The sequence below is a fragment of the Hyperolius riggenbachi genome, chromosome 10 (assembly GCF_040937935.1).
Source record: "Hyperolius riggenbachi isolate aHypRig1 chromosome 10, aHypRig1.pri, whole genome shotgun sequence".
Taxonomy (NCBI): Eukaryota; Metazoa; Chordata; class Amphibia; order Anura; family Hyperoliidae; genus Hyperolius; species Hyperolius riggenbachi.
Window position 1 is genome coordinate 119628660 of NC_090655.1, and position 12101 is coordinate 119640760.

General features: G+C 43.8%; 1 protein-coding gene across 1 annotated transcript in view; it reads right to left on the reverse strand.

Annotated features, from left to right (window-relative positions):
- Window positions 1-805: 805 nt before the first annotated feature.
- Window positions 806-12101, reverse strand: part of LOC137535914 (small COPII coat GTPase SAR1A) — a 45963-nt gene continuing 34667 nt past the window's right edge. The window contains exon 7 of the mRNA XM_068257791.1: window positions 806-1857. Within this exon, the coding sequence (XP_068113892.1) occupies window positions 1741-1857 (117 nt within the window). The 3' untranslated portion in view covers window positions 806-1740. The remainder of the gene's footprint in view (window positions 1858-12101) is intronic.

Genomic DNA, 12101 nt, shown 5'->3' on the forward strand with positions numbered 1-12101 from the left:
GGTTCCACATCATACACTGTGGCCCATGCATAAATGCAGAGACCAGAAAGTGGACAGTCCTTAGGAAGAAAAAAGGCAATGGGGGGAAGTGGAGGAGGATGTGTATTAATCCTGAAAGCCCAAAAACTAGATAGAGATAGAGCTTCCATCATATAGTGGGAGTCCGCAGCCTGCTCCCCTCCCTGTTGTCTGGCTGACCTATCAAAGGTTACTACATGGCTGTGGTGCTGGTCTTTTGGCCTCAGTAGAGCCATGCTTGCCATAAGCAGGCACACAGAGAAATCAGGACGACTGATTAGTATGCTTTGTTCAAGATTACTGACTTTTAAGTATTAAAAGCAAAGGATAAGTGCAACAGCCATTGAGGTAGCATTTTTAGCAAGAAAACCATAGCACCTTCATGTTCTCCTGCTTCATGTTTCACTTAAACTTTCAAGACTTGTTTTTAAAACATGCAGGGTAAGGTAGTAAGCATACATTTTTCTTTCAATATAAATTCACTTCTAAGACAGGGCATTACCAGAAAGTCATATTATAATCAAGAACTGGCAGGACATTCTGTAACACTGGACCACCAGTTCCATTGACTTGTCTAACGTTACTGTCTACATTCAATATGCCTTTAGTGTTATAGACCTTCAAACAAATCAAGTCACCACAAGAAAGGTATTAAAAACTACTCCACAAAATATTACATACTTTATTGCAAATTCTAGATAGTTGCAAATGGGACTGCAGAATCCAGTGGTTTTTAAAAACCGACTATACGAGTAAATTAGGAAAATATGAAATAAATTGAGTCTCGTCATATTCTTTGTGTTTTAATGTACTAATGATTTCTGATACACTCTGTTCCAAAAAAAAGGAGTGCACACAGAAATATACTTTACTGCCCAGAGAGCCCTTCACCACTTTAAAGTGAAAGTTTAATTTAACAAATGGCACACAGGGCAATCATGCAGTAATCACAATGCAATAACAACCAGCATTAAGTGATCAGCTTCCATGAGTTTGACAACACATCTACCTGCTGAGTGATGACACCTAATTGGTTGCAGTAGCACAAAGCAGCCAATCTCTTTGCGGTGTTGTAAAAGCTCAAAAATGTACCCTTCTCCTACCAAGCTTTGATTTCTGACAGGTGAAGGATAGTGTTGAGCAGATACATAGCAACATTTAAACTGGGTCTGATTGGGCAAATACTACTCTTGCTACTTCCACTTCAAGGTGAAAAAGCAAGAGAAGCACGAAATGCCAAACCCCAACAAGGCAAAAATCATCCCCATTAACACATCAGCTATGTTTCCATAGCAAAATCATCGTTACAGAGCAGGCCAGCCCAAAACTATGTTTATTGTGGACTTCTAATGTCATAATGTGTGGATCAGTATTTAGTGATATATGTAAATACCATTAAATAGTTAAAAAAAAAGCCTAATATAAACTCCGGACAAAACAAGCTGATAAAAAAAAAATGAAAGAAATAAAAGGAGAAGGGGACACTGTTAAACGTTGACACTTTCTTTAAAAAATAGAATTGATTTCCATGGAAATTAACTCTTGATGGGGATGTCCCACAAGACTCCTGGTTGCTGCATGTGTTAATCACTGCCTATGTGAGCCTGCCCCACAATGAGAGAGAAGTCCATCTGGATCAAGTCCGGAGGAGTTGAACTCTGTATAATCTGTTTTGTTGTTGTTTTGTCAATCCAAAAGGGAGGAGTTGGAAAGGATAAAGTTTCAGTCAATGTATTGTGAAAGCCAACGGAAGCCTTCGCCATAGCCTTGCCTCTTGAGCACACTGCACATGAACACTTCCATGGGTCGAGCATTAAGATCCTTCAGTGGCACATTTCCCTGCAGGTAAAATAATTAAAAAAAAAAACATAATTAGCCTTGAAACAGTAAGGGCTCGTTACCACTGTTGCGACGCGATTTCGGCCGCATTCCGACGCTTGTAAAAACGCATGCGGATGAGTTTCCGCATGCGTTTTTACCCGCGATTTCGCATGGCAGGGTGCCATGCGAAATTAACCATGACACTGCCAGGGCTAAATAAAATTGAAAAGGTGCGAAATCGCGGGTAAAAACGCATGTAACAAACGCATGCGTTTTTACTATTAAATACATTAGCGGCAATTCGCACGGATTCCCGACGCAGGCGAAATCGTTGGCTCTTTTGTGCGTTTTTTTCACGCTGAAAAAAACGCACCTCAACAACGCTACAGTGGAAACAGGCCCATCCACTTGCATTACATGTGCGGATCTGCATGCGTTGGACGCATGCAGATTCGCGATAGTGGGATCGAGCCCTAAAGATGCCTACACACGTCCAACTTTACGCTTGATTGTCGTTTAAACGACGAAGTGCAAAACAACAAGTCACTCAAACGTCCTGTACACCCTGACCAACAAAGCGGCGGATATCCTAATTTACATGTCGTTGAACCAACTTGGATAGAACAATGGACTACATTAAACGACTGATCAAACGACTGTATGTTTGAACATCTATTAGTTGGACAAACGACTTGGAGTCGTTTGTACAGACGTAGGGACCTGACAGTCAACTAAACGACAGTTGGTTCAACTGATCTGCTAAATAGATCGGGCAAACTGGCTGTTATAAGTCGCTCGACTGCGCGTACACATGTCCATCTTGTCGTTCACACGGGCGACAAATTAGGACGTGTGTACGTACCTTAACCATTTCTGCCGTCCGGACGTGATCCTTGCGTCTGGGCGGCTGCTCTGCTGGCTCACTTTGGCGTGCGGGCGCGCCCCCGTGCTGTCCCCAGGTAGCCCTGGGATCAGTGAACGGGAACATGGTTCCCGATCACCGATCCGTGTCCCCAGCAGAAAAACCGAAGCGCTCTAACTAGAGGCTTCAGTCTTTCTGCAAAAAAAATTTCCCTTGTCCCCCTTGTGCTTCCGGTTAGCGAGAAGCACAAGGAGTAAGGAAAAAACTCAAGGTGGCCATCTTGTGGCCAAATAGTAAAACTACATCTACATATTTTTCTACATTACAATTGACACATATAATAACATTAAAAAGTAACTGTTTATTTCCCACACCAAAATATTACCCAAATAAAAAATTTTAATGGGAAAAAAAAATTACAATTAAAAAACAAACAAAAAAAAAAAAAACAAATAGTTACCTAAGGGTCTGAACTTTTTAAATATGAATTTGAAGGGGGTATACTACAAACATTTTTTAAATTATAAGCTTGTAAACAGTGATGGATGCCAAATGGGAAAAATGCACCTTTATTTCCAAATAAAATATTGCCGCCATACATTGTGATAGGGACAATATTTTAAATGGTGTTATAACCGAGACAAACGGGCAAATAAAATACATAGGTTTTAATTATGGTAGCGTGGATTATTTTAACCTCCTTAGCGTTCTGGATGAGGTGAGCTCGTCCAGAGACGCCGGAGGGTGCCGCTCAGGCCCTGCTGGGACGATTTTCACAAAATAAAAAGGAGCACACGCAGCCGGCACTTTGCCAGCAGCGTGTGCTACCTGATTGCCGCCGCACCGCGGCGATGCGCCGCGTGCAGCGGCGAAAGAGCGTCCCCCCCCAGCCGCCCGAGCCCAGCGCAGCCGGACCAAACAGTTCCGGCCAGCACTAAGGGCTGAATCGGAGCGGCTGACGTCAGGACGTCGGCTGACGTCACTCCGCTCGAGGAAAGCAAAACAAGAAGGGCCGCTCATCACGGCCCTTCTCGTTACTTCTGATCGCATTAGGAGCGCCCTCTAGTGGGCTTTCATGCAACTTTCAGTTGGCTGCATGAAATAGTTTTTTTTTTATTAAAAAGAAAAAAAACGTCCGGTCGCCAGCCTGGCGATATTAACCACTTCCCGACCGCCGTATATACAATTGGCGGCCGGGAAGTGGACCCCGCAAGGACCGCCGTATTGACAATTGGCGGCGGTCCTTGTAGGGGCATGGGCGGAGTGATCGCGTCATCAGTGACGCGATCCTCCGCCTCCGCCTGGCGCCGCTCACCCGCCGCAACATCCCGCCGGCCATACGGAAGCGCCGGCGGGATGTTAACCCGACGATCGCCGCATACAAAGTGTATAATACACTTTGTAATGTTTACAAAGTGTATTATACAGGCTGCCTCCTGCCCTGGTGGTCCCAGTGTCCAAGGGACCACCAGGGCAGGCTGCAGCCACCCTAGTCTGCACCAAGCACACTGATTTCCCCCCCCCCTGCCCCAGATCGCCCACAGCACCCATCAGACCCCCCCTGCCCACCCCCCAGACCCCTGTTTGCACCCAATTACCCCCCTAATCACCCATCAATCACTCCCTGTCACTATCTGTCAACGCTATTTTTTTTTATCCCCCCCCCCTGCCCCCTCCTGATCACCCCCCCACCCCTCAGATTCTCCCCAGACCCCCCCCCAGACCCCCCCACCCCATGTACTGTATGCATCTATCCCCCCTGATCACCTGTCAATCACCTGTCAATCACCCATCAATCACCCCCTGTCACTGCCACCCATCAATCAGCCCCTAACTTGCCCCTTGCGGGCAATCTGATCACCCACCCACACCAATAGATCGCCCGCAGATCAGACATCAGATCACCACCCAAGCGCAGCGTTTACATCTATTCTCTCCTCTAAACACCCACTAATTACCCATCAATCACCCCCTATCACCACCTGTCACTATTACCCATCAGATCAGACCCTAATCTGCCCCTTGCGGGAACCCAATCACCCGCTTACACGCTCAGATTGCCCTCAGACCCCCCTTATCAATTCGCCAGTGCAATATTTACATCTGTTCTCCCCTGTAATAACCCACTGATTACCTGTCAATCACCCATCAATCACCCCCTGTCACTGCCACCCATCAATCACCCCCTGTCACTGCCACCCATCAATCAGCCCCTAACCTGCCCCTTGCGGGCAATCTGATCACCCACCCACACCAATAGATCGCCCGCAGATCCGACGTCCGATCACCTCCCAAGTGCAGTGTTTACATCTGTTCTCTACCCTAAACACCCACTAATTACCCATCAATCACCCCCTGTCACTGCTACCTATCAGATTAGACCCCTATCTGCCCCTAGGGCACTCAATCACCCGCCCACACCCTCAGAATGCTCTCAGACCCCAGCCCTGATCACCTCGCCAGTGCATTGCTTGCATCTATTCCCCCCTCTAATCACACCTTGAGACACCCATCAATCACCTCCTGTCACCCCCTAGCACACCTACCCATCAGATCAGGCCCTAATTTGCCCCGTGTGGGCTCCTGATCACTCGGCCAAACCCTCAGATCCCCCTCAGACCCCCTTCCGATCACCTCCCCAGTGCATTGATTAGATCTATTTTCCCCTCTAACCACCCCCTGAGACACCCATCAATCACCTCCTGTCACCCCCCTAGCACTCCTATCCATCAGATCAGGCCCAATACAACCTGTCATTTAAAAGGCCACCCTGCTTATGACCGGTTCCACAAAATTCGCCCCCTCATAGACCACCTGTCATCAAAATTTGCAGATGCTTATACCCCTGAACAGTCATTTTGAGACATTTGGTTTCCAGACTACTCACGGTTTTGGGCCCGTAAAATGCCAGGGCGGTATAGGAACCCCACAAGTGACCCCATTTTAGAAAAAAAGACACCCCAAGGTATTCTGTTAGGTGTATGACGAGTTCATAGAAGATTTTATTTTCTGTCAAAAGTTAGCGGAAATTGATTTTTATTGGGTTTTTTTCACAAAGTGTCATTTTTTCACCAACTTGTGACAAAAAATAAAATCTTCTATGAACTCGCCATACACCTAACGGAATACCTTTGGGTGTCTTCTTTCTAAAATGGGGTCACTTGTGGGGTTCCTATACTGCCCTGGCATTTTAGGGGCCCTAAACCGCGAGGAGTAGTCTAGAAAACAAATGCCTCAAAATGACCTGTGAATAGGACGTTGGGCCCTTTAGCGCACCTAGGCTGCAAAAAAGTGTCACACATGTGGTACCGCCGTACTCAGGAAAAGTAGTATAATGTGTTTTGGGGTGTCTTTTTACACATACCCATGCTGGGTTTGAGAAATTTCTATGTAAATGGACAATTGTGTGTAAAAAACATCAAACAATTGTCATTTACACAGATATTTCTCCCACTTAGCATGGGTATGTGTAAAAATACACCCCAAAACACATTCTACTACTTCTCCTGAGTACGGTGGTACCACATGTGTGGCACTTTTTTTACACCCCAAGTACGCTAAGGGGCCCAAAGTCCAATGAGTACCTTTAGGATTTCACAGGTCATTTTGCAACATTTGGTTTTAAGACTACTCCTCACGGTTTAGGGCCCCTAAAATGCCAGGGCAGTATAGGAACCCCACAAATGACCCCATTCTAGAAAGAAGACACCCAAAGGTATTCCGTTAGGAGTATGGTGAGTTCATAGAAGATTTTATTTTTTGTCCCAAGTTAGCGGAAAATGACACTTTGTGAAAAAAAACAATTAATATCAATTTCCGCTAACTTGTGACAAAAAAATAAAAACTTCTATGAACTCACCATACTCCTAACGGAATACCTTGGGGTGTCTTCTTTCTAAAATGGGGTCATTAGTGGGGTTCCTATACTGCCCTGGCATTTTAGGGGCCCTAAACCATGAGGAGTAGTCTTGAAACAAAAATGACCTGTGAAATCCTAAAGGTACTCATTGGACTTTGGGCCCCTTAGCGCAGTTAGGGTGCAAAAAAGTGCCACACGTGGTATCGCCGTACTCGGGAGAAGTAGTACAATGTGTTTTGGGGTGTATTTTTACACATACCCATGCTGGGTGGGAGAAATACCGCTGTAAATGGACAATTGTGTGTAAAAAACATCAAACAATTGTCATTTACAGAGATATTTCTCCCACTTAGCATGGGTATGTGTAAAAATACACCCCAAAACACATTATACTACTTCTCCTGAGTACGGTGGTACCACATGTGTGGCACTTTTTTACACCCTAAGTACGCTAAGGGGCCCAAAGTCCAATGAGTACCTTTAGGATTTCACAGGTCATTTTGAGAAATTTCGTTTCAAGACTACTCCTCACGGTTTAGGGCCCCTAAAATGCCAGGGCAGTATAGGAACCCCACAAATGACCCCATTCTAGAAAGAAGACACCCCAAGGTATTCCGTTAGGAGTATGGCGAGTTCATAGAAGATTTTATTTTTTGTCACAAGTTAGCGGAAATTGATTTTAATTGTGTTTTTTCACAAAGTGTCACTTTCCGCTAACTTTTGACAAAAAATAAAATCTTCTATGAACTCACCATACTCCTAACGGAATACCTTGGGGTGTCTTCTTTCTAAAATGGGGTCATTTGTGGGGTTCCTATACTGCCCTGGCATTTTAGGGGCCCTAAACCGTGAGGAATAGTCTTGAAACGAAATTTCTCAAAATGACCTGTGAAATCCTAAAGGTACTCATTGGACTTTGGGCCCCTTAGCGTACTTAGGGTGTAAAAAAGTGCCACACATGTGGTACCACCGTACTCAGGAGAAGTAGTATAATGTGTTTTGGGGTGTATTTTTACACATACCCATGCTGAGTGGGAGAAATCTCTCTGTAAATGGACAATTGTGTGTAAAAAAAATTAACAAATTGTCATTTACAGAGATATTTCTCCCACCCAGCATGGGTATGTGTAAAAATACACCCCAAAACACATTATACTACTTCTCCTGAGTACGGCAATACCACATGTGTGGCACTTTTTTGCAGCCTAACTGCGCTAAGGGGTCCAAAGGCCAATGAGCACCTTTAGGCTTTACAGGGGTGCTTACAATTTAGCACCCCCCAAAATGTCAGGACAGTAAACACACCCCACAAATGACCCCATTTTGGAAAGTAGACCCTTCAAGGTATTCAGAGAGGGGCATGGTGAGTCCGTGGCAGATTTCATTTTTTTTGTCGCAAGTTAGAAGAAATGGAAACTTTTTTTTTTTTTTTTTCCCTCACAAAGTGTCATTTTCCGCTTACTTGTGACAAAAATAATATCTTCTATGAACTCACTATGCCTCTCAGTGAATACTTTGGGATGTCTTCTTTCCAAAATGGGGTCATTTGGGGGGTATTTATACTATCCTGGAATTCTAGCCCCTCATGAAACATGACAGGGGTCAGAAAAGTCATAGATGCTTGAAAATGAGAAAATTCACTTTTTGCACCATAGTTTGTAAACGCTATAACTTTTACCCAAACCAATAAATATACACTGAATGGGTTTTTTTTAATCAAAAACATGTTTGTCCACATTTTTCGCGCTGCATGTATACAGAAATTTTACTTTATTTGAAAAATGTCAGCACAGAAAGTTAAAAAAAATCATTTTTTTGCCAAAATTCATGTCTTTTTTGATGAATATAATAAAAAGTAAAAATCGCAGGAGCAATCAAATAGCACCAAAAGAAAGCTTTATTAGTGACAAGAAAAGGAGCCAAAATTCATTTAGGTGGTAGGTTGTATGAGCGAGCAATAAACCGTGAAAGCTGCAGTGGTCTGAATGGAAAAAAAGTGGCCGGTCCTTAAGGGGTAGAAAGCCCTAGGTCCTCAAGTGGTTAATAGAACGCCAGGCAGGTTAAAGCTATAATGGACGAAAACTGAGAAATAATGAATTTTTTTCCATTTTTTTTTCTTATTAATCCTGTTAAAATGCATTTATAAACAAATAATTCTTAGCAAAATGTACCACCCAAAGAAAGCCTAATTAGTGTCAGAAAAAAACAAGATATAGATCAATAAATTGTGTTTAGTAGTGATAAAGTTATTAGCGAATGAATGGGAGGTGAAAATTGCTCTAAAGCATAAGGTGAAAAATCCCCGCGGGCTGAAATGGTTAAAGAGAACCAGAGATGAAGCACCCTCATGTATTTTATTACATTTATCAGTGGGAACATGACAGTAAACACCTACCCTGCTTTTAGTTTCATGGTTATCTGCTTAATTAGTCTATTAGCAGCTGTGATAAGAATCCACCGACTATTCAGTCGAGGTTTGACCTGGAATCATTATAGCTGAGTCACTCTTCTGTGAAGTTTTTTCAAGCACAAGCCTTCAAGGAGGGGCCTGGCTTAGATCTTCTGCTTTGCATACTGAGAGCTGTGATGACTGGGAGGGGCTGCTCTTGCTGACAGAGAAGCTCTGTGGCTGTAATATGATCCCTGTGTGCTCTGTGTGCACTCTGTCTGCATAGATACTGATGATGACTGCAGTTTCATTCCTATGAGAGAGACTTCCTACAGCACATAATACAAAATGAAAGCACATAGATGAAAGGCTGCATTTAGCCTAGATAGCAGCATAGTCTCATATAGCCTAGACAGCACATCCAGGACAGTTTATAACCTGGAAGCAGAAGAGATATGAGCCGGCGGCCATATTGGATATTTCCTGGAGCAATAATGGATAAAAAACACTCAAAAAGGCACACCAGAGCGGCAAAATTATCAGGTAGAGCATTTATTCTTTACAAGCTATCGACTGATATGTTTATTTTGTGTGAAACGTTCATCTCTGGTTCCCTTTAAAGAGTAACTTTTGGGCATAAAATAAAAAAATCAATTATTTATTTTTATCTGGTAAACAAGTAATAAGGATGCTAATCAGGCAATCCAAAAGTTAAAATCACTATTACTTTTCTTGTTGATAAAATTATCATTCCCCGGTTTACATGACTTATTTGGTACACAGAAAATTTGGTACACAAAAGAGAAGTTGCAGGGCATGCTGGGTTGTCTTTTTTTTTGCTTCTCTACTTCCCCTTAAACTTGAAGTGAATGTGTACCACTTTAAAAATAAAAAAAGTCAATTACTCACCTAAGGAGAGGGAAGGCTAATGAGCCTTCCCTCTCCTGGTGCCCAGTCCCGCGCAGGATCCCCCGTAGCAGTATTCGACCAGTTCGGTCAAATACTGCCACTTCCGCCGCCGAAGGGAAGTTTCAGAAACCTTCGGGAGCACTCGGGCTCCCGAAGACGGGGCGCTCCATACTACGCATGCGCGAGTGCCCTCTATGTCGCAATCGCGCGTGCGTAGTATGGAGCGGCCCGTCTTCAGAGGCCCGAGTGCTCCCGAAGACCTCCGAAGTCCCTGCGGCGCTGGACGCAAACAGGGGAGCCAGCGCAGCACCGATGGCACCAGGAGAGGAGAGGGAATGCTCATTAGGACCGAGCCTTCCCTCTCCTTAGGTGAGTATCTGACTTTTTTTATTTTTACAGCGGTACCCATTGGCTTTAACTAATGCAGCCTGATTGGCTGAAACCTCTTGCCCTCCTGTATTCCCCTACCACACCTCTGTTCCTCTCTTGATTGGCCAAAATTTCTCAGGCTGAAACAATGCACTTTCTATAGTGAAGGGCAGGCAAATCGGGCAGAGGAGACTAAGGGCGGATTTTACATCACGACTGACTTCAAAATAGCCACAGTAAATATGGAAACTGTCTAGAATAGGATTCTCTACTTTTCCTTTAAAAAATTCACAGGAATCATAACATTGACAGTACAATACATGTGTTATGTAAGTAGAGCAAGTATTTACTATATTTTTTTCCTGAGATAGTATGGCTGACAGCTCCTCTTTAACCACTTGAGGACCACAGTCTTTTCGCCCCTTAGGGCCCGTTTCCACTAGTGCGACGCGATTTCGCCGGCATTCCGACGCTTGTAAAAACGCATGCGGGTGCGTTTCCGCATGCGTTTTACCCGCGATTTCGCATGGCAGGGTGCCATGCGAAATTAACCATGACACTGCCAGGGCAAAATAACATTGAGAAGGGTGCGAAATCGCACGCGAAATTGCGGGTAAAAACGCATGTAACAAACGCATGCGTTTTTACTATTAAATACATTAGCGGCGATTCGCACGGATTCCCGACGCAGGCGAAAACTGTGGGTCCCGCCGTGCAGATTTGGCCCGCCGCCAAATCGCTCCCGCACGCCGCACAGGTGGAAACAGCCCCATCCACTAACATTAACTATGCGAATCCGCATGCAGTGCCCGCATGCGGATTCGCCCTAGTGGAAACGAGCCCTTAAGGACCAGAGCCTTTTTCTCCATTCAGACCACTGCAGCTTTCACGGTTTATTGCTCGGTCATACAACCTACCACCTAAATTAATTTTACCCCCTTTTCTTGTCACTAATACAGCTTTCTTTTGGTGCTATTTGATTGCTGCTGCGAGTTTTAGTTTTTATTATATTCATCAAAAAGACATGAATTTTGTCAGAAAAACGATTTTTTTTTACTTTGTGCTGACATTTATCAAATAAAGTAAAATTTCTGTATACATTTTTGTCCAAATTTATTGTGCTACATGTCTTTGATAAAAAAAAAAATCCATTCAGTGTATATTTATTGGTTTGGGTAAAAGTTATAGCGTTTACAAACTATGGTGCCAAAAGTGAATTTTCCCATTTTGAAGCATCTCTGACTTTTCTGACCCCGTCATGTTTCATGAGGCGCTAAAATTCCAGGATAGTATAAATAACCCCCAAATGACCCCATTTTGGAAAGAAGACATCCCAAGGTATTCACTGAGAGGCATGGTGAGTTCACAGAAGATTTTATTTTTTGTCACAAGTTAGCGGAAAATGACACTTTGTGACAAAAAAAAAAAAAAGTTTTCATTTCTTCTAACTTGCGACAAAAAAAAAAAAAAAAAAAATGAAATCTGCCACGGACTCACCATGCTCCTCTCTGAATACCATGAAGGGTCTACTTTCCAAAATGGGGTCATTTGTGGGGTGTGTTTACTGTCCTGGCATTTTAGGGGGTGCCTAAGCACCCCTGTAAAGCCTAAAGGTGCTCATTGGGCTTTGGGCCCCTTAGCGCAGTTAGGCTGCAAAAAAGTGCCACACATGTGGTATTGCTGTACTCAGGAGAAGTAGTATATTGTGTTTTGGGGTGTATTTTTACACATACCCATGCTGGGTGGGAGAAATATCTCTGTAAATGACAATTTTTTTTTTTTTTTTTTTTACACACAATTGTCCATTTACAGAGATAGAGAGTACGGCGATAGCACATGTGCGGCACTTTTTTGCACCCTAAGTGCGCTAAGGG